General features: G+C 37.6%; 3 protein-coding genes and 1 long non-coding RNA gene across 19 annotated transcripts in view; 3 read left to right on the plus strand and 1 right to left on the minus strand.

The window, feature by feature from the left end:
* dlg3 (discs, large homolog 3 (Drosophila)) overlaps nt 1–1,562 on the plus strand; it is a 134,831-nt gene extending 133,269 nt beyond the window's left edge. For all 16 annotated transcript variants that reach the window (XM_067457581.1, XM_067457572.1, XM_067457573.1 and 13 more), the window contains one exon: nt 99–1,562. In XM_067457581.1, coding sequence (XP_067313682.1) covers nt 99–205 — 107 coding nt within the window. In that variant the 3' untranslated portion in view covers nt 206–1,562. The remainder of the gene's footprint in view (nt 1–98) is intronic.
* tex11 (testis expressed 11) lies at nt 1,548–19,416 on the minus strand. The gene is made up of 30 exons (XM_067457589.1): nt 19,393–19,416; nt 15,309–15,446; nt 14,969–15,084; nt 14,570–14,654; nt 14,329–14,408; nt 14,056–14,136; nt 13,789–13,908; nt 13,553–13,633; nt 13,367–13,452; nt 12,802–12,859; nt 12,181–12,276; nt 12,010–12,091; nt 11,841–11,919; nt 11,613–11,764; nt 11,397–11,482; nt 10,650–10,787; nt 10,446–10,548; nt 9,857–9,981; nt 9,648–9,733; nt 9,512–9,565; nt 9,389–9,429; nt 9,240–9,314; nt 9,074–9,144; nt 8,849–8,965; nt 5,588–5,660; nt 5,339–5,488; nt 4,568–4,676; nt 4,328–4,448; nt 3,782–3,949; nt 1,548–3,442 (listed from the first exon to the last, which is right to left on the minus strand). Exons 2-30 carry the CDS (start codon nt 15,334–15,336, stop codon nt 3,371–3,373), a joined length of 2,733 nt encoding a protein of 910 aa, XP_067313690.1. The 5' UTR covers nt 15,337–15,446; nt 19,393–19,416; the 3' UTR covers nt 1,548–3,370.
* LOC137092310 (uncharacterized) lies at nt 15,515–18,187 on the plus strand. Its single transcript, XR_010908212.1, has 3 exons — nt 15,515–15,718; nt 16,539–16,590; nt 17,044–18,187. It is a non-coding gene; the product is annotated as an uncharacterized lncRNA (long non-coding RNA).
* A 2,016-nt stretch (nt 19,417–21,432) lies between the features above and the next one.
* The window catches only part of kdrl (kinase insert domain receptor like), a 45,517-nt gene continuing 43,525 nt past the window's right edge, over nt 21,433–23,424 (plus strand). Inside the window, exon 1 of the mRNA XM_067457590.1 lies at nt 21,433–21,910. Coding sequence (XP_067313691.1) covers nt 21,841–21,910 — 70 coding nt within the window. The 5' untranslated portion in view covers nt 21,433–21,840. The remainder of the gene's footprint in view (nt 21,911–23,424) is intronic.

A 23,424-nucleotide genomic window follows, 5' to 3' on the forward strand; every position in this document is an offset into this window, starting at 1 on the left:
ACTCAGAGGAAATCTTCTAGTACAGCACCTCTGTTACTGTTTAACAAGAATTATGTGTACAGTAGCATGATTATTGCTCTTTCTCTGTCTCTCTACAGCCATAGTCCAGGGTGACTCACTAGATGAGATCTATAATAAAATCAAGCTGATCATAGAGGAGCAGTCAGGCCCTTACATCTGGATCCCATCCGCAGAGAAGCTCTGAGCTCGCCGACTCCATGGAGCCCCCCCCGCCTGACCCCCTACACCCACTTCCACCCAACACCTTTCCTTCCCTTTCACTGATATGTTTCATATCAAGTTTTAGTGTCACCATTATGTTACCCTCAAATGAAAAACGTCTTATCATCATTACTGTGACTGTGCACACCCCTGCATGAGTTTCTCAGCAATTCCATTCGAGATTGGAAATGCCATTCCTAAAGAAATTTTTTGTCATGTAAAACAACAAAGGGAAACCTGAGCGAATCCTTTCATGAGTTTCGGATGGACGGACTTGATGATGATGATGATGAGTGTCTTAACGCAGCGAGAATGGGGATCCGGGGAGTCGGAGATGGCGACACGAGCGGAAACCTTGTAAATGTTCATTCGGTTTCATTGAAAAAGACGTTCGCGGATGCAGTGCGAGGTTTTCTACAAGGACTAGATACAGATCAAGCCTGCTGATGGTACCGTCACTGCTCATGTTTGTAAGCGGAGAAACTTCAAAACTGACGGCGATCTTCAGTACTCACAAACCAGCTCGCTTTATTCGATCGGCTGTCTGGCCATTTGTATGGTGACACAGTCGGAGACAGAACAAAATGGAAAATGGGGTTTGAGTCTATACATTTATATTACCGACATCAAATGGAAAATAAAAATCCTACGGAGAGATTTTATTATATAATACAAAATGATACGGTACATTTTACACTTCACTAGAATTGTCTACTTGGAGGGCTGTTAGATTTCATTTACTTGTCTTTGGGTTTTTGTGTTGTTTCTTTCTTGTGGTTTCTGCTGCTCTGTATTAAAGATGGGGGTAGAGAGGTGTAACTGGGCTCTCTGCAGAGCACCAAACTGCCTTATGATGAATAAACGCTTCTGTAAAATTCCTGTCAATCGTGGGGGGAATGACACCATTCAACCTATCAGTGCTTAGCGGGAGACTCGATTTTAGTGCTATTTGTGAGTTTCCCATCATCCTATTGGAGGCCTAACTTGTGAGTGCAATAGACTTAAGTGTCTTACCTCTGTGAAATCCTTGTTTGCAAATCTTCTTTTGTCTTAAGCGAAATCCAATTTTGGCCGCCATTGGAGTTGTTGAAAAGCAGACAGCCCACTTGCACTTCCTCTGCCTTCCATGACTATATTCTCTTCAGACTGAACGGTAACAAGGTACTGTCCTGTTAGCTGCCCTGGATCGCAGCCTTAAAACGGGTAGAATCAAGACAATAATTGTATTGGATGTCCTTCTTGATATTAAAGCGTTAGTGGAGCCTGAAGTTGACCGTTTTCCCCAGAACTCGACGATGGTTTGATTAAATCTGTTCTTTGCTATGACAGCTTTTAAACTATTTTTTTTTCTTCTTTATTTCCGGGCTGATGTTTACTCCACTGTGTTGAGCCTTGTGTTGTGCTGGGGCGAGCTTGGCGAGCTCAGGAATCTGATGGATAACAATTTGTTTTTTTTGTTTTTTAAGACGACAAAGGGGCCGCAATCATGTTGTGATCGACTAGGGCAAGTATGAACTCAAAGGGATGATTTCCTCTTCTCTAACTGAACACCCAGACATGGTGATATATTATACCTGTGTATTCTAAATATTTAGTCCTTTTTTTATTTGAAATACTTTGTAAGCACTATGTCTGTGGTTGCCCTTGGGTTCAGCCAGAGAGAACGGGATCGTGATGGAATGGGACCGTGCTCAAGGATACAGAAGTACAGTACTTCCTTCGATCTCTTCACTCCCTCGAGAGAAGGCGATTCTTTCTTTTTATATCGAGAAGGCTGGATCCCGCGGAAAGCGAGGGATGTTCCTGGGCCCACTCATTTTTTTTTAAACGGGTGTGCTCACCTGCCAGCTGTCATACCTGTGTCAAAACCAGAGTTCAGGGAATAATCGAAGGGAACAGAGCCATTTATAAACTGCTTACAGACTGTTTTATTGGGTATGATAGCTGTAAAGTGTAAATATCCCCCCTCACTTGTGCTTCATGCATGTGTGATACAACTGGGACAAACATGTTTTATAAATCACAAATGTCAGGTAAGTAAACTTTGAATTTATTCTGAGATTAATTTCCATACAAATGTGCCGTAATGTTGGTATTTCTCTAGAAAAAAAAAATATCTACAGCTGCCTATCAGAACATTTTTTTTAGTGAGTCGGGAACCAGCTTCCCTACAATACGGCCTGTCTACTTGTGATATCTTGTGGAACTTGTCTGAGTGTATAGATGAAAAACAAATGTAAAATATATATATATATATATATTGATATATATATATTAAGACATGCGGACAGCAACCCATAGAGTGATATTAAAGTAAACCAGGAGCATAAATTACTCATTTAGCGTAGATCTGGTCCTAGCAGACGACTAGCAGAAAAGCGGCTGACGCTGGTCAGCCGTGTTGGTGAAGCCCAAAGAATTTTAATTCATTGTACTATATTTCTAATGAAGTGGATTGAATCAGAGCAGCTCTGGCGCACTAATGAGGGTCTCTGCTCCGGAAGGCATGAGCGTGAAATGGGGAGGGAAGGGGTCTGGTTTGTCTTTTTGAGTGATGAGTTTTTGATGTGACAGCACACCTGTGCAGTAAGTGCTTGCAAATATGAACCCTTTGATTGTACAGTAGTGTCCTCCCCATGATTACAGGTGGTTCAACCTATCAGGACACAAGGAAAAGGACACCGCTCTTTTATATCCTGGTCAGGAGGGAACACAGTCCTACCAATTATTAAAAACATTTTTTTTTTCTTTTTCGTTTTGTTTCGTTTTATTTCTTTTTTGGACTGGACAAGAGTTTATTTGTTTGGAAATAAACTATGTGACTCTGTTACGATTTCAATGCATGCATTTTTATTTGTTTTTGTATCACAATGCAGATGTCTTGACTTGAACTAGTCAACCAAGAACAGCTCAAACAGATAACCAAATTACAGGTAATAAAATAATACTGCCCAAAAGACAAATATTTCAGATTAAATGAATACAAGATTCTATTCTATTTTTTGAACCGTTTCATAACGGAACGAACAAACCATCAGATGCATCGTACATCTCTTAGCTTGTCAAATCAGGCACAGAAATTCACACTACATATTAAACACGTGCCGTTAGACCTGAGATGTCCATCTGCGATTGAAGCTGCCATCGTTCATTCCTCAATAATGAGATTCTTCTTTGCTTTATCCAGCCTGTCCAACACCTCACTGTACAGACCCGCCATCTGGGGAGTCACATTTCATGTATTTTATTCACACCTTGCTGTGTTTTCTTTCACCAAACAACATGAACAAAAGGTTTTTAATGAATATTATCTTGTGAATTCCTGGAACTCAGATGCTGAATCAATTATTGCCAAATGACACGTTTAAACTACTAGCTGAACTAAACCCCCCTATATGCTGATTTAACTACCCCTACTGCCCTAATTAAACCTCAATTTAAGGTGATGAAAAAACCCCAACTTGCACACATGACTTGAGGCAAGAAGAGTATGAAAATGACATCCGTCACCTAGGTTCAAGCGCTCAAACAGCTGTAGAACGGCCTCCTCATGCGTTACCTGAGTCTGATAGCTGTCCTGCAGAGAGCCCAGGTGCCGCAGGAAGCTCATTCCCAGCCCGCACCACCTCTCTGCCTCTGGGTATTGGGCCAGACTGTACAGCAGGATTCCCGTATTCCACGCTCGGGTCAGCAGCCACAGGATCTCCAGCTCTGGAAAGTCCTCTGGCTGTGTGAGAAGAGAAGTGGTCTGATTGTGACGGTTCAAATGGACAAATCAGATATTTCAGTTTAAACGCTATAATAATAGCAGCAAATTATATAATGCAATCTTATATTGGTGTCGTGAAGGTCACAAATTTAGAATTGCACTCTGATGCTTTACAAGTTTTCTGCATCACTAGTCCAAGATAAAGGATACAGGCGAGATTTTCAAATTAGCATCCAAATTGACAGGAAGAGCCTGGTGAATGGAGCATCTGCTAACTGAGGCATAACTAAGAACCCATTGACAGAAACAGGAGATTCTTTCAAAGATGGGGATAATTGCAGGGTTGAGCTGCAGCGGGTCGTATGTGACGGCTGCTGAGTCAACGTAACGACTCACTGCGGTGGCTATGATGGAAAGAGCTTGCTCATAGTAGCTCCACACTTCCTCCAACACGCAGGGCTGCACCTCAGACACACCGCTCGGCAGGGTCAGCTGAATCAGGCTGTGTAAACAGTTACTGTAACAAAGACACAGATATGTATTAGGTGTGTCACATGAAGAACCATTTGATGTCTTTTGTTATCTAGCAGTGTGATAACATAATTGTGTAAGTAACAAACGCTCGGCTAGTCTGACCTGCAGCGTGTGAGGTCGACCTGTGGTTGTTTTCTGTGTAGAGACAGGGCGATCCTCAGTGCCTTCTTACACAGGACAGGGAAATGGGCTGGTGGTTCCATAGCCAGGACTGCAGATAAAGTACAGGACCATCAGAGCTTGCATTGTCTTTTTGTTCTCCACCGTTCCATAGTTTGGGGTCGGAAATTTTTTGGAATGTTTTTTAAAGAAGTCTCTTCTGCTCACGAGGTTGCATTTATTTGATCACAACGCAGTGAAAATCAGTAATTTTGTGAAAATGTTATTACAAATTAAAATTACTGTTTTCTATTAGAATATATTTTAAAATGCAATTTATTCCTGTGATGGGAAAGCTGATTTTTCAGCATCATTACTCCAGTCTTCAGTGTCACATGATCCCTCAGAAATCATTCAAATATGCTGATTTGATGCTCAAGAAACATTTTGTATTATTATCAATGTTGAAAACAGTTGTGCTGCTTCATATTTTTGTGGAAACTGCGATGCATTTTTTCAGGATTCTTTGATGAATAGAAAGTTTGAAAGAACCGCATTTATTTGAAATAGAAAAATATTTTGTATCATAATAAAAGTTTGTATCAATTTAATGTATCCTTGCTGAATACAAGTATTAATTTCTTTAAAAACTAATTTTTACTGACCCCAAACTTTTGGAAGGTATTTTACATGCAGTCAGAATTTCACCACCCATAAGTTATTTAAATATGTAATTATTTAAAAAAGGGGGTGGTTATGGTTCGAGAAGCTGACCTGCGATCATTTCTAACAGCTTGGTCTCAATGTGATCCAGTTCCAAAACTGACTCGAGCACAGATTCAAGCTTGGCATCGTTTAATTTGGCCCGGGCTTCAAACTCATAGAGCAGCAATAATGTGTCTGTTTTGTCTTGAGGGGAAGTACCTAATTGAAGAAAGAAAGTACCAAAATTCTTACGATATTTGTTATTCTGGAAAAATGGGTACAGCATTTGTAAAAGAATAAAAATAGTAAATGTGACACCTGATGCCTTCATGGTCGTCCAGATCTCTTTACAGAGCTGGATGTGCTCTAGAGTCTGGGTCAGCAGCTCAGTCTGGAAGCACAGCAGATATTATACACTGCGCCCTCTGCTGGTTAGTATTGGTAAAAATCGGAGAACATATGGAGAAGTGGTTTAAACCTTTCTAACCAAGGGGCCCCACGATTTATGAAGTAATAGAAAAGTAAACATTAAAATCAGCTATTAAAATATATTTTTCTTGAAAACGTATTTTCTTAGAAGGATCAGATAAAAGGATATAACTGTTAGCCTAATTTAAAAAAATCATATAAATGAATAAATCCACTGGGTAGATACTGTGAGTAAAAAAAAATATTTAAAAAAAAATCCTAATCCTAAATCCTAAATCTCATAAACAACTGGAAAATTCACTGGTTAAAGAGAGTGGAAACCTTGAAGTATATTCAGGTCCGAAAACTTCCGTCAACCTTACATTTTATTTATAGGAACTATGTCCTCTGAATATTGTTGTGGACAATGTGTAACCCTAGTCAAGGGTTAGTAGCTTGAAGGAGTAGTTCACTTTAAATGAAAATTTCCCAATGATTTACCTTCAAGCCATCCTAGGTGTATATGACTTTGTGCTTTACCACCATCAGAGTTATATTAGTAAGTATCCTGTTGGCAACAATAATCTTGTGGGCAGCACGCAAATTGAAAATTGAAAGTAACAAAAATTCTTATGATCCTTGTTAGTCTAGAAAAATGAGTACAACAATAAAAGAATAAAAAATAGTAAACGCCTTGATGGCAAATACATATAGTGCATTTGCCCTTCCGGCATCCTGAGTTCGAGTCCCGGCACGTGGACCTTTCCCGATCCAAAAATAATGGCAAAAAATATAAATATATATATATATAGTGAGGAAAATAAGTATTTGAACACCCTGCTATTTTGCAAGTTCTCCCACTTAGAAACCATGGAGGGGTCTGAAATTGTCAACGTAGATGCATGTCCACTGTGAGAGACATAATCTGAAAAAGAAATCCAGAAATCACAATGTATGATTTTTTAACTATTTATTTGTATGATACAGCTGTAAATAAGTATTTGAACACCTGTCTGTCAGCTAGAATTCTGACCCTCTTAAGCTTGGAACATACTCTGCAAGATCAAAGACATTTGTTCGTTTTCTCGAAGCGGCAAGAACAAGAACAAAGTTCATTCTGGCCATTGCATTCATAATTCACGAGAAAAGCAGGTGCCGATCATCTGCGTTTCTCCGCATTAACCCACTTTAAATGTATGACCAATCAGACAATAGTTCTCGGACACCTGCAAGAAAAAAGTTCTGCTCAGCCGATGTGTTGAGAACAAGCTGCGAGAACTCCCAAAACTTGGGCTGGGAGAACAAAATGACGTCATTTTGTTTTCGCAGCCCTGGGAGCGAGAACTTTTTTCTCTGTTCTTGTTGCATGCCTTTAGAAATGTTGCAGCTTTTAGACCTCTTAGTCTGGTTTTAAAATGTCCGCCTCCACTTCATTTACCTGTTTGAGGATGTTAGCTGCATAAAGACACCTGTCCACCCCATACAATCAGTAAGAATCCAACAAACTAACATGGCCAAGACCAAAGAGCTGTCCAAAGACACTAGAGACAAAATTGTACACCTCCACAAGGCTGGAGAGGGCTACGGGGAAATTGCCAAGCAGCTTGGTGAAAAAAGGTTCACTGTTGGAGCAATCATTCGAAAATGGAAGAAGCTACACATGACTGTCAATCTCCCTCGGACTGGAGCTCCATGCAAGATCTCACTTCGTGGAGTCTCAATGATCCTAAGAAAGGTGAGAAATCAGCCCAGAACCACACGGGAAGAGCTGGTCAATGACCTGAAAAAAGATGGGACCACCGTTTCCAAGGTTACTGTTGGTGAAACACTAAGCCGTCATGGTTTGAAATCATGCATGGCACGGAAGGTTCCCCTGCTTAAACCAGCACATGTCCAGGCCCGTCTATGACCATTTGGATGATCCAGAGGAGTCATGGGAGAAAGTCCAGAGACCACAATATAACTTTTTGGTCATAATTCAACTAAACGTGTTTGGAGGAAGAGGAATGATGAGTACCAAGCCAAGAACACCATCCCTACTGTAAAGCATGTGGGTGACAGCATCATGCTTTGGGGGTGTTTTTCTGCACATTGGACTGCACTGTATTAAGAAGAGGATGACCGGGGCCAAAGTACACAGCCAGGATAACCAAGGAGTGGCTCTGTAAGAAGCATATCAAGGTTCTGCCGTGGCCTAGCCATTCTCCAAAACCAAACCCCAACAGAGAATCTTTGGAGGGAGCTCAAACTCTCAAACTCAAAGATCTGTGTAGAGGAGTGGGCCAAAATCCCTCCTGCAGTGTGTGCAAACCTGGTGAAAAACTACAGGAAACGTTTGACCTCTGTAATTGCAAACAAAGGCTACTGTACCAAATATTAACATTGATTTTCTCATGTGTTCAAATACTTATTTGCAGCTGTATCATATAAATAAATAGTTAAAAAATCATACATTGTGATTTCTGGATTTTTTTTCAGATTATGTCTCTCACAGTGGACATGCATCTATGATGACAATTTCAGACCCCTCCATGGTTTGCTATTTTGCAAGTGGGAGAACTTGCAAAATAGCAGGGTGTTCAAATACTTATTTTCTTCACTATATATATATATATATATATCCTGACGTTTCCATGCTTTACAATGGCAGTGACAGGGTCCATTGAGTTTAAAACTCAAAAAAGCACATCCATCCATAATAAATGTACTCCACACCTTTGATGGGTTAATAAAGCCCTTCTGAAGTGAATCAATGGGGTTTTGTAAGAAAATATATTTATTATGGATTGATGTGCTTTTTTGAGCTTCCAATCAATGGATCTCATCACTGCCATTATAAAGCTTGGAAGCTTCAGGATATTTATGAATATAACTACACCTAGGATGGCTTGAGGTTGAGAAAATCATGGGCTAATTTTCATTTTAAAGTTAAACTACTTTTAAAAAAAAGAAAATGCCTATCAAAGAGGAATTTCACTTAGAAACTTCCAAACCCTCAATATGATTTTAAACATACAACTTACAACAAACATTAAGGTCCATATTCTGAATTTGTGTGGTGCTAAGTTGCATACTTCATTCTCCATCATGTCCTTAAAAAGCATCTTACCTACTGGTTAATGTTTAGTCAGGTAAAAATGATGAACTGCTAAAAATGAATGTGCGATCCACCTGCTGCTCGGTGTGATCAGAGCTCCTGCAGATCTCCAGCGAGGCGGCAGCAGCCATCAGCAGACACGTCTTCTGCCCCATCAACACAGCTCGGTCTGGGGCGCACAGCTGTGACAGCTGCCCAGCCAGAAAGCACAGCAGACATCTCACTTTAACTACAACCAACTAAAGCTGCAGCATCAGCATGTGGATTCGTCTTCTAAGAGAAACTGTACTTGAACTTACCTGGAAGGAGAGAAGAAAGAAATCCCTCATCCTCAAAGGACTATGCTCACACTGCAAGGCTGAGTTCCACGCTGAGATTTATAAAGACAACACATACACAACCAATCAAACAGAACCACCAAATAGGTAAATGTGTCTCAACAGATGGAAGTTTCAGAATAAGCACCGATTCTCCTAAACCAGTTGGCCTCTTCTGCTCCCTGGCCTTGATTATGGCTGGTTTGTGATACTTTCTGAAGAGCTGTAAACACAATATGCATAAATCAAAGCAGAGAAAAATAACAGAGTGTAAGGAAATATTAGGGTTAAATGTACCTGTCTTTAGGTACGACAAGAGGGTATCCAAGTTGGCATTCCTGTTTTAATGACAGATAAGAGTGTGACATAGAGACGCAGATTTTGCTGAATGTCAGAATTCTGCACCATTGATCTGCTAACCTGTTTTCCTCACTGATGTTTTCCATTGTTGAAAGAACAAGTCGCACTAAACACCTAGGGAACAAAAAGATAAAGAAATGATGTTTCTCAACAGTTCTGCTCATTGATACAAGCTCACAGTGAATGTGTGACTGACCTCAAGGCAGTGATGATTTGCGCAACATCTTGCGAGTGTTCACACACACTCTCTAGGGCTTTGATGGCTGTTTCCTGTTGCTCATGCTGTGGTGAAAAATCACTGTTCAAGTACCTCCCAAAATACAGTGACTGCTGTCTTGAACCAGTGTTTTGGATGAATATACAGGATTAATGAGAGAAAAGTTGCACGCATCTGGTATAACCCACCTCGAGGGCGACATGCGCTGCCAGGCTGAGGAGGTTTGCTGCAGCGTTCTCGGTCACTAGCAGTCCGTCCTCATTGCAGACTGGAGTCTGAGCCAGAGCGCCAATCTCTCTCAGAGCCACAGCGGCTTATTCACACATTACAGACAGGCATTAGTGTCACATTATCCTTCAGAAATCATTCAAATATTATGATTTGTTAATCAAGAAACATGTATTAATATTATCAATGTTGAAAACAGCTTCACATTTGTTTGAAACCATGATATTTCATAATTCTTTGAATAGAAAATTCAAAAGAGCAGTATTTGTTTAAAATAAAAAAAATGGGTAGTAGTGTGTATGCAAGGTCCCAGTCATTGGAGTTCATATATTTAAATTGTTATATATATTATTGTACAAATTAAAAACAACAACAAAAACAGGTATTCTACACATGTACAAAGGTCAGTATGTACCAGATCAATTAACCAATTAAATGACATGACCTTTCCATGCCCGGAAACTCCTGGATATTTTTAGTGTTTGCATGATGATTTGACTATTTTACAGTGAGACACAGAGACGTGTTACTTTTCATCATCTCCATTACCTTTCTCTGCATTGTTCATCAGGACAGCGATTTTGTATATGTTGAACTGTGTGAAAATGTTGTTTGGATTAATCCTTGCTGCCTCATCTACAGCCTCTTTGGCCTTCAAAAAAAAAAGAAATTTTACAACAAACATGTAGTAAAAGAACTGTTCACGAACTTGTGTGCCTTTAATGAGATGTCACTAATTATTTTGCACACTACCTTGTCAAGTTGTTGCAGGTGCAGGAAACAGGAGGATCGGTTTCTTTGCAGTTTAGCGAGGTTTTGATCCAACTCACCAGATTTGTAGAAACTCAGTGAGTAGTTATACCACTCCAGAGCTTCAGAATAGTTCTTGGCCTATAGAAGAAGACAACAAACATAACAGCTGTCTCACAGAACTCACAACTACTTGATTCACGGTGGAACCATCGGATTCATTAGCTGCTAACTATAAGAACAACAAAAGCAGTAAATGCAGTAAAAACTACTTGTGCTCTGAAATTAAATATATATGATAATACCAGTTTGTGATATAAAGCAGCATATTGGACTATTTTTGTACAGGTAATATAACTGCAAGCAAATGACACTGGAAGCCTTGCACATTCAAGTTTTCTTCAGTATAAAATTCAGTTTATACTAATTGTTGGAAAAAATCTTTTTATGCATGCTACCAAAAAAGTTTGGATTCTGTAAGACTGGCTTCTACAAAAATATTAAGCAGCAAAAAATTAAGCAGTTTTCGTCATTGATAATAACAAGAAATGCAGCCTTGGTGAGCATAAGAGACTTCAATGTTACTGTATGGTAAACATTTTTTTAAATGGACATAATAGCATTCTGATTGGTTGTTATTTTAAAGTATTTATTAAATACAAAATCCCATTTTAATAAAGCAAAAGTAAATAAAGAACTGCACAGGGAGAGGGTAGGTTTACATATTAAACATGTAAAACCATGTAATACTTCAAAGTTTTTGGAAGCTCTATCCCACATCAGAAGGTGGAGCGATGATAGAGTCTGTGGTGCTAGTTGTTTTCCAGTGTAATGTCCTAGAAAACATGAACATGTAACAGTAAGGACTGTTTAACATAACAACATGAAACACAATACTGGTGAAAAACATAGAATGAAAACTACTCAGTTACTTGACTGGGTAACAAAAGAATGAGTTTTGAGCACCAGTGATTGCATCCTCGATCTTCTGCTTGGCCAGAAGCTCTTTGTCCCGCTGCAGCAGCAGCTCTATATGCATGAGCAGAGCAGAGCCCAGTTCAGGAGACGACTCAAAGTGCTGACACACCCTCTTTAGGAAGTCAAAGGCCAGAGCCTCCCTAAAACAGCAACATGTTCAAGTAATGCCTGGCCTTTGACTTTTTGGTGCTAGTTTAGAAAGATGAGAGATCATACCTCTTTTTGTCCACAAGCAATTTTACTGTGCTCAAGCACACTTCCAGTGGAACCTCACAGTCCAGTAGCTCCGACAGCCCTGATGGGACATGGGAAAGGAAGGGAAACATTTGTGGGGTGGAAAAAAATAATATCCACAAACTGATTTCAACAGAGTAACCAGGCTCACCAGATTTTACTGCATCATCCGGGCTACAGCTTTTCACTAAGATGCGGATCTTCAGGTAGAGGCCTGACAACTGCATATGCTCCTGAAAATAAAAATGAACAGGCTAAATGTAAAAACATTATGGCCGAATGTTGTCTACTTTGAACTAGGCATGCACTAGGAATGCTTTACCTTATTAGCCAAGCTCACAGCATGAATAGCTTTGTCCGTGTACTTCTGACAGTCCCACTCCAAATAAACTGTTGCAAGTAGTCTCAAGACTTTGGCCTGGAGGAATGGAAAATAAGATTACAATGCGTTCCGTTAATACAAAAAAAGACCAAAATGAAAATTTCAATTTGAATATTGAAATAACCACAGTTATAGGATCTGGACATTAATTAACTGTGGATGTTTGTGAATGTGGGAATGAGTTGGTGAGTTAAACATTTTTAAACTCAATTTACAATACTGAAATATATAATGATATTAATAATGAGTAAATATGATTCTAAATTCAACATTTACATTAGTGGATATTTTGACCGCAGTGTAGATTGGTTTTCACTAGTGTTGTGCAATCTATTATTCGTGATTAATCACACCAAAATAAAAGTTTGTGTTTACATAATATATGTGTGTATACTATGTATAATTATTATGGGTAACCTATATATATATCCTATAACTATACCTATAACTGTCTATATAATATATAATTATACACAGTACACACATATATATAATGTAAACACAAACTTTTATTTTGGATGCGATTAATCGATTTTTCTAGTTTTAACTAATATTTCTTACTTGCATCTCTGATCCTGGTGAGTATTTCACATTCATCTTGCCTATATCATAACTTTGGCTGAAATACAGAATAAGTATATATTGTTAACAGGTTAACAATATTTAAGTACTACTACTTCAATGACATGAATACTAATTATATTGTAGTATTATAAAAGTTTGGGGTCAGTAAGATTTTTTGTGTGAAAGTAATTAATACTTTTACTTTCAGAAAGGATGCATTAAATTGATCATGTGACAGTACAGATTTCTATTTCTGCTGACATCTATTGATCAAAAACAATGCATCAGTTTCCACAAAAATATTAAGCAACACAACCATTTTTAACACTGATAATAAGAAGAAATGCTTTTTGATCACCAAATCAGCATTTAAGTATGATTTCTGAAGGATCATGTGACACTGAAGTCTGGCCGCTGAAAATTTTGGCTTGCCATCACATCAATATTACTCCGTTTTCACTGTATTTTTTGATAATATTTATACTGCATTTCTTTCCAAAATATAAAAAAAATCATACCAATCCCAAACTTTTGAACGATAATGTATATTAGAAATCTCTACCTAAGCCAAAATGTGCTCTCTTCATGCTTTCCCTGACTGTAAGTGTTGACCCCAAAGTTGTAACAGATGAGAGAGAGATAGCCAGTCTAAAGGAGATTTCACAAGTGTTTTTATTTTGTTTTTATAGTCTGCATTTTCTAAATCTCTCTCTTAAATCAGAATTAACCACTAAACATTCTGATCTACCTCTTTAGGGAGACGGAGAAGCATTTCTTTACATCGCTGAATGCATGACACTGCCTCCTGATGTTGCTCTTGAGAAACTGCCTATACAGAATACACACAAGATCACTTAAATTTGAGGGGAAAAAAGAAAAAAAAGGTAAACATATTTGTGTAAATTATAAAGAAAAAATGCCCTAAACCTAGACATTCATTTTAGGCTTCATAGTAACTGCAAATGCTAAGCAATCTTAGCTCACAGATTCAGCTTGATAAGACAGAACACGCAGCAAGTCTTTCTCTATGTCTCCCTTTGGTGTGTTTATATCTTCTGCACAATCTCCATGGGAAGTAAGTCTGCTGTAAAGAGTCTCCAGGCTCTGTAAAAGTAGCATATTCTTTGTTTCTTGTTCTTAGAATCACTATGAATTTGAATTTTTTGGGTATTTTTAATGTTCCAATATCCAATTTGAGTATATTTTTGGCATACATGTAATGCCTATTTTTTTCTTTGCCATCATACGTACATTGACAGCCATGCTCAAAAAAAAATCTGCAAGTTTGGGTTGTTTACAATCAAGCCATGTTCTCCCTGTTTTGCTGGCCATCTAAGGAACAGAGATTTCAGTTTGGTGATGAATTCAGAGTTTTGGTGATATACATATACAATAATATGGAAGGAACATGCACAAAAGATGGAAATTAACATATCTACAATGTCTTGACATGAACCCTTCATCACTGTCTTAAATTAGTATGAACTATATAAATAAAACTGCTGGAGATAGTGAGTGACTAACCAGTATCTGCCTGCGAACAATATTCTCTGATGGGTTATCAGGCCCGCATGAATAATGAAGTCTGCATGCCACATGACGCACTGTGAATTAAATAATTGGCTGTGAAAACATCTGGGAATACACTTTAAACGTTTGTTGTGTTTGTATGTTAGGAGATAAATACTTAATGACAGAAACAGACAGACAGACTGATTGACACCCAGATACATTAGAAAGAAAGACAGACTACTAATAGACAGACCTTTGGCCTTTTGCTCTTCTGTAATAGTTGAGCCAACACGTTTGGTCACCGCCCAGTTCCACAACTGTATGGCGATTTCCCCCAACTACAAATAAAGATGTATCATCATCATAAACATACATCAAAAAGAGAAAAAAACGTACTATATATATATATATATATATATATATATATATATATATATATATATATATATATATATATACAATTAATATATATAAAATTAAATATATAAGCATAATTATCAGATTTCTACAGAAGCTATTTGCTAACATAAAAAGAAAAATGCTAGGTCGAGAAAATTAAGACATAATAGTGGACATACAAAACAAGACAATAACAATAACACATGATCTCTAAGGGTTTCCGTAGATTTCAAATTAGGTTGGCTTTGCAAACCTGTGAGTCCTGTAGTTTTGCTTCTCCATCTAGAGTTAAAATTTCATTAAAGAGCGCCTCAATCATCTCATCTGAATTTGAATCATTCTGTCTGTGGAGAAGTTTCTCTGACAGGTCTGTGAAAGACACCGAGTCAATTTTAACACGAACCAGCTTCACATACTAAATCAGTTCGTGAGAAGGTAAGCTGAAATAATTCAAACAAAGTACACTAACATGACTAAACATATCAATAAGAGATTTATTATTTTATAAACCTGCATAATAGCTCATCCCTGACGTAGATAACGTTAGGCTAACTAACATCTTCCTATTACTGCAAAATATAAGCTATTCTTACTTTTTACATCGACTGCAAACACCTCCATATCACGGTCAGTTTTGTGTATTTTAATACACAAGTCGAATAACGATCGAATATATTTTGTATAGTTGCTGTGTGACTGACAAAATTAAGCGCCTCTCGCGACCGTCCACCGCCAAAACAGAGTAACCCCAGAGTGCAGTCTGGACGATGGGGCGGGGCGACACATTAAGGCGGGGCGACACGTGTCGCTCCGCCTACACCCAATTTCATTGGTTTATAATATAGCTAATCTTATTGGCGTAGACGCTTGCGGCTTGAGCATGCGCATTCCTTTATGTACGTCTTTAGAAATGATCTACCTACGAGCCACCTGCATCTGTGTGGGGAAACGACAAACATGCAGTAAAACTTCGGCTCTCGCTGTTGTTTTCGCCGCTTTTAAGGTGAGTTTAGTCCATAAAATCACACAAGTAATACACATTACTGTTCCTGACACTTTTCTTAACTTTAATTGAAACGATTCTATGTTATATTTACTTGATAGAAATGTAACGTTAGTGTCTTTGAAGAAGTAGATATGCAAAACAGAACTAACATTTTTTAAAAGAGGTAATTTTGGCTAACTATTGTTTTTGAACGTTTAATCACATTTTATGTTTAGATGAGAGGTTTTGATAGTTATGAAAGGTTTTGCTGATAAATTTATCAATGGATGATAGCAATAAGTAGTTGAAACCTGTTCTGGTCTCTCATGGTAAACAAATATGGATCAAATGTTCTGTGATTTCAGGGGCGACAGAAAAAAACCCTCTACAACAAAGGAAAGCTTTAATACATTTAATAATAGGAATGTGCATTATTGAAAGCCACTAAACTACGAATACAGTTTGTACACAAACACAGTAGATAATGCTGTACATGTAGCATTTATATAGCATCTATCCATAAACTATAAGCTTTAGCCTTACAGAAATACAGGTGGTGATCTGAAAAAGCTAATTAAATAAGTTAATATAATTTTTTTTCACAACATTTACCTGTATCACTTTGCATCTGTAAATTTCTTATGAAAATGATCTATATATCTTATTACTCATTTTAAGACGGCTTTGACATCCAAATGTCAAACAGTATGTACAGTGACACTGAATGAACAATACTAAATTAGTAAACCTAAACATGCATTTTTTTTTCTTTTAAAACTGACATTTTAAACAATATTTTTTTGGCACTTTGACAAATTGTTCATTTTTATTTTTCTAGATGATTCCATGCTGATGGACTGCAGGTCCAATCTCAGAGGTCCTATGTACCGGTACGTATGTAAAATCTCAAACATGCACTAGTACCATTCAAAAGTTTGGGGTTATGTTTTTTTTAATAGTTATTTATATAGCGCTTTACTGGGTACTCAAAGTGCTTTACATATGGAAGGGGGGAATCTCCTCCACCACTAATGTGCATCATCCACCTTGATGACACGACAACAGCCACATTGAACCAGAACACATCAGCTTATTGTTGGAGAGGAGACAATCAGTTCTCTTTGTCAAAATAGTATTTATTGATGTCTTGCTCTGGAAGCACTCTTGTGCTAATATAATTACAGATCCTGCAACATCCATTTTTGGATTAAATCAATGCTTTGTTTATAATGAGGAGGATGTTTAAGCTATGAAACTTGCAGAATGCAACAAATAACTTAATCACAACTACCTCAAGTGGCCTCTGACTAATCCAACATTTGTTATCTTCTTTCTTGTTTCAGATGCTGCCATAGAACGGCATGAGAAGGCAACGGTTTGGTAGAACTGAGGTTCCAATATAAGAGTATGCACATGATGTCCCAGTAGACGGCGTGTAACTGTATTACACCAACTGAGTGGCAAAAACACTGAGTGGCAGGATTGGTGTTCAGCGTGAATGCTGCAAAAACAGCGCAACACCCAAAACACATCTGGGAAAGGGTTAGGTACAAATAGATACAGTTGATTGCACATTCAACAATAAATCAGAGCAATCTTTGTACAACCTTCCGAAAGCTACAGAAAGACAAACAAATAAATTGCTGCTATTCGCAGAAACAACCTGAATCCAGACATCAGAACATTTTATGTTAGATATGTAAAATTTTGGGCTAAAATCATATACTAGGTCATATACTGTATTGACAACTCGCCAATTAAATATTTATATTTTTGTTAGCGTTTATTAAAAAATATCCATTGTAATGAGCATTGTGTTCTACAAAGGTGGATGGGTAATTAGACAAACCCAGTTTTTCTTCGAAAGCAAATGTGTACAGTGCAGAACTCTGTATTTCACCAATAAATCCCCACTACAAGTATGACCACACATCAAGTCAGATGTTATGTCTGAAATGCCTTATTGCGTTAACAATTTTTAAGCCTGGGTAATATGACGATTATATAATCATCTGGATTTAGAGCTACCTAAACTGTATTTATTGTATTTGTTTAGCAGATAAAGTGTTCACAGGCTTTGCTTTATATATTTCCCCGGCATTGGAATCAGGTACATATAAATGTCTGAAAGTCCAATTCCTGGCCAAACACTGGTTCTTTGGCGAGTTGTAATAATCACTGTTGAATCCAAATACATTTAATTTATTTCAGGAAAAAAAGAAGCTTGTTTTGCTCCCATTTCTGCGATTTCTCTTATTAAAGTCAGCCCTGCTCCAGAATGTTTTGCCACTCAGTCCAGCTGAGGGTCGTGTCCCAATGGGAAAGTGACATCAGCGCACACCCTCTATTAAAGAAAAGAGACTGGCCTATTGCAAATCCAAGTTTACATTAAAGCTTTGTATTTTGAGTTAAAGTCTATTTGTGTCTGGATTTGCAAAATTTTATTTTTTGTGCAGTTAAGTTTACATATGCTCTCTGTACTTTTACTTTTTGTTAACATCAATAAAAATCAATAAAAAATTGTTTAGCATGTGTTCTCTGCAGACAAATTTTGATTTTATCCATTGGGTCAACATTTTTGCATTATCTGGAAAATATGAAATTTTGACTTTTTCATTACAAATTTAATGATGTTTATAAAATGAAAATATTTACATATATGGAGGCACACTTATGTAAAATATATTAAACTGCTGCATTAATATATAATTCAAAAGATTTACATATATAGAAAACTAATATTAACATATATTAGAAATTAAAATATGCACATATATTGCAAATTATTGTATTAACATATGTATAGCTAAACTTATTCACACATAAAGGAAATAAAAAATATTAATAAGGTGCCAATCTATTTTGATTTAGGTAATTTTAATATATGAAAATCTATTATTAAAATATTCCACACGGTGTAACTTCTTTGTGGGTATTTATGTGCTCGAATGCGTATTGCAATAAATGTTTCTATCACTTCTCTTCTTGGTACTGCAAGTCCTCGGGTAGTGTTGCACAGATTTACAGGAGTGAAAATTATTTTCATCCCGTTTGTACACAGATTATAGCATGCACAATGCGAGGGTAGATAAATAAATGGATTTTTAATATCTAATTTGTCACATGTTAACCCGTTGACACTTAGCTATTTAGTCCTACAATAAAATATGGACCTTTAAAGCTATAAATTAGACATACATAGCCCCACATATTTTATTAACAGGGCAAGACTTTATACCGCTTTAGCACTTTATACAATTGGACAACAATCTCGTTTAAACGATTGATCATGCTTTAAACTAAAATTAGCCGTTTGTGTTCGGAGGTGTCCAATACTACAGTTAATAATTAATTATCATTTGCGTAAAATCCGGGTTTGTGCTGATCCACCGAACCTGATGAAGAAGCCAAATGTTAAACAGCTCTATTAGCCTTAATTATGCCGGAGGTACCGTCACCAAGCGCTCGTTTTTGCGTTTTGTTTCATTTAAAACAGAATATGAATCTATTCCGTGTGGTTCATTCATAAAATCGCACATTAAGGAATGCGCATGCGCAGGCTTGAAGAGTCTACGCCAATAAGATTTGTTGTATTGTAAACCAATGAAATTGCATGTGGGCGGAGCGACACGTGTCGCCCCGCCCCAATGTGTCGCCCCGCCCCATCGTCCAGACTGCACTCTGGGGTACTTGCCAAAACACGCGCGCGAGACCCGCAATATGTAATACTGCTGTATCACCACAAGGTGGTGTCTCACACACGAGTATGTACAATTCACCTCTGATTCAAGTATTTCAGATTCAGATTTAAAGCAACTTTATTGGTGTGGTAAATCAAAGCTTGTCATTGCTAACAATAAAGCTATTTAGTAAAATCGTAGATAGCAGTTTGCTCTTTGCAAAAGAGTGAATAATATATCCTAAAGGACAGACATCCTTCTCAAAAATAAGCACTTTAAGTAATCCTTTCAGATGACTTAAAATAATACATAATATATCCTAAAGGACAGATGTAAGTCTAAAAAATAAGCACTTTCAGATGACTGAATTACTACTCTTTTCAATCGTGCATGCTGCTATATATTTAGACATTTCAACCCTTCCTGTTGAAAGGTTTGGACCATATGGTATAATAGCATTGTTTAAGCATGATATTCATCGCCTTGTGGTAGTTAGAACCTCATTCACCCCAAAGAAAACATGCATTGATGATAATGCTGGGGTTTTTGTTTTAACAGGGGAGGTCATTGTGGAGCTGAAGGAAAGAGCTCAAGCTGCGCACACAGAATCGGTTGTGAAGTCTCTTATTGTGTTCACTGCACTAGATTCAAAAATAAGATGTCTTAAAAGCCCACTCCTCTCTGTGCGTGGCTTCCAGCAATTGTTTCTGCCTGAGTCTTATCTAGCCACCGTGCTGGCCTGAGGGAAATGTGTGATCAGTTCAGGAGGCCTGATTGCACAGGAGAGAGAAAAAACAAACATGATCCTTATGACATGTGGTCAGAGAGATGCTCACACGATTTCCTAAAGTCTGCTACATAAATAATACTAAATAATAATAAACAGACATATTTACCCATTCGTGCCAGATTTAAAAATACTTCATCTCACAGTTCTACTTGGTAGAAAATGCATTAGTTGATAGCCAAATATAACTTTTGTAGTAGATTCAAGAAATACTTAAATCAGATCTCTGCTGCCGAACTAAAAAACATCACCAGAAATGTCGATTTTCCTCAAAAAAGTAGGCCTACTTATTGTTAAAAAAGATTATAAGCTTATATATATTTGAATAAAAATACAGGTATTTACAATGTAATTACATAATAATAATACATTATAATTTAATTATAAAATAAAGCAGAATAAAATGAATTCTTAAATATAAATGACATCAGACCTCATCACAAGTAGTATTTAACATTAACAACTCCCTCCGCTTTATCAGTGGCCTTTATAATCACATTATCCTCCAATCAATATTGAAGGAAGAAAACCACGTCTCATTAACATACCTCACCAGTAACAAACTGTATTCAAATGTGCTGTATTCTGACTCAAGACTTTTTAATCTCTGTTCTTACAGATTGATCATCTTATTGTGTGCAATTGAAGTGATATACAGATGGAAGCACATGAATGGACAATTTATTGCCATACATCGCAGGGAGCGTGTCCTCATGTGTAACATCAAAAAGACAAACAGTCTGTGGTGCATCCACTCACCATGGGGTGTTTGAAGGTGAAAAGAAGCCCTGTGATTATTTACTTTGATATAAAATTAGCTGCATGTCCTGTTTCTGAAGTTAAAAATAAAACCTGTAAATGTTGTTGCAAGGTATTTTGTCTGATATGTTATCAGACAATGCCTGTTTACCTTTGCACCTAGATATTTTAGGTACTCGACCGGGGTCGATAGAGTTTGGTTTAACATAATAATGTAGGCCTAGTTGAAATAGTAAAGCATCTTATAGAGCCATTGGGTGGGAACTTTCACTAAGATGAAATACATATTTTATTAAAAACAGCACAAGCTTTTACTTAATTAATGCAATACAGAATATCTTAATCTTAATCGATATCATTAAGCCTATTTCTTTTAAGTTAAGGCATGAAGGTGCGCGGGCACTAGGAGTATCGCTGCAGAGTTACTATGGTGACGTTGCGTCCTTCCGTCCTTGCTTCACTCATATAAAGCCTTCGAGAGGAAACCCCAGCAGAAAAGCCAAAGGCAGTGGGATGGTTTATCAGTCGTTTGGCATTAGTTATATTATTGTTAAACCTTCTTTATAGAGCCTAGATTTTGACATTTTTATTCACTAAGTTTTAGGAAGGAAGAGCAAACGTCGCACTCGCACCTGCCCTCGGGAGTAGTTTGAAGTTGCTCCATTCGTGTTCGTGCCGGGGCAGGCGCAGTACCATGCGATAGGATACCTTTACAGTCACTGAGAGACTACGAGACGTGTGTTCATTATACAGCCATCACTGAAAGAACAATCTCTGGCATATCAACGGGAACTATACGCATATAACTCTAGCCTACAACAAGAGACATTTTAGTCCAGGTGGACTAATACGACCACATCAAATATAAAGTGACAGTACGGAATATCGGTCGGAAAGTTATTTTATCGGGCAAAATGTCTTCTTTTCAACCTCCAGTCAAAGGCTTAATCACTTTTCAGCTACTTTTTCATTTCTTCTCAAGTGGTAAGTGCGTTTTTTTGTTGCCATTTTACTGCCCTTTAAGAAGTGAGGCTGCACGCGATCATTTCTTGCTGTCTATGGGCTGCTGTTGTAGGCTACAGATGCGGTTTGAAGTTCAGTTCTCATCCTAATGAACTGATCTGCTCAGGAAATAGATGGAAACAAATGCAGATACATTTTTTTTAATGCTGTTATATAATAGGCTATGTAGGTTTATGGCTTGTTCTGGTGTTATTTGAAAGTTAATTTTAGAAGATTTATTACAATATGAGAACTTTCTTCATTAAAATGTAGGCTAATCTATTATTTAAAATTGATTGTCATTGACATGCAGCTCTGTGTTCATTGTACTTTTATTTTGATTTTAATTATGGATAAAGAAAACTAAGAAACTCTACAAATACATGAAATCTAGTTGAAATTTCATTTATTGATATTTACAAAATGAAATGGGGACAAATAAGTTGATACACTGATGAAAACAGTTTTCATTATTGTATATGCAAGTTATTAAAACCTAATAAACTGTATACAGATTTTGGGGTATAGCATTTTGGAGATTATATGTGCCAAATAATGCACCTTAAGAACCGGTTCGGGGTTCACAAATTTTGTCTATAGGTAGGCAGGTGGGTTTTGAGACTTGACCATCAACTCTCTGGCACTAACTAAAGTGCTCATTTAGCACGCAGGAGATGCTTTGTCTTTGCTGGGACTTAAGTCATTTTACTGACATTAACTCATTTGCATGGGACCCCAGTCATATGGTCATATTGGGTAAATGGTCCACAGCTATTTTAGAAAACAGTAGGTCAGTGAGTATACTTTTTTCCATCCTTTGGGACTAGTTGAGCTATTCAAATAATTAAGACATTGTGATGGAAATGTCAGGTGTGTGTTTTATTGTCAATGGGTAGTTTGGGCACATCTCCAGTTTCAGTGTTGTTGAGTTTGAGAAGAGAATATGTGTTTACACGAGAATATATATTGTTGACTCTTGGCTACAAGATGGATAGTAAAAGGTGAATGCCATTGTTCATTGTGACATAGCAGTTGTGCTCTACAGATACATGTCTTCCTCTTGCTTTCCAAACAAACAGCAAGCTCTTACTCTGATCCAAACAGAGGAAATACTGCTCCCCCCATGACTTTTGGGTCTTCAAGCTTTGTCTACAAGGTCTCCAAGTAGATTTCCTTCGCTGTCTTCACGCCGAGCGTGGGAAAGACACATGAAGGAAGCGGATGGAGAGGCAGGAGGCACCCTGGAATTGTTCTGGCAGTGGAGGTCACGGAAATGTGACACGCTACCTGAGTAAAGATTCCTTCCCCAGACTTCTTGCTTGCTCCTCTACTCCCAATGTGTGTCAGTCGCCCCATCTCAAGACAATGGTGGAGCGGAAGAGCATGCTATTATATTTTATATGTCAGGGGTGTGTGGTTAATCCATTAGTCAGAAATAGGGCATGAAGACATGAGCTGTTTGCCACTTTTCTTCTGTCATGGTAACTGATTTGTGG

Source organism: Pseudorasbora parva, chromosome 11, assembly GCF_024679245.1.
Source record: "Pseudorasbora parva isolate DD20220531a chromosome 11, ASM2467924v1, whole genome shotgun sequence".
NCBI classification, from domain to species: Eukaryota; Metazoa; Chordata; class Actinopteri; order Cypriniformes; family Gobionidae; genus Pseudorasbora; species Pseudorasbora parva.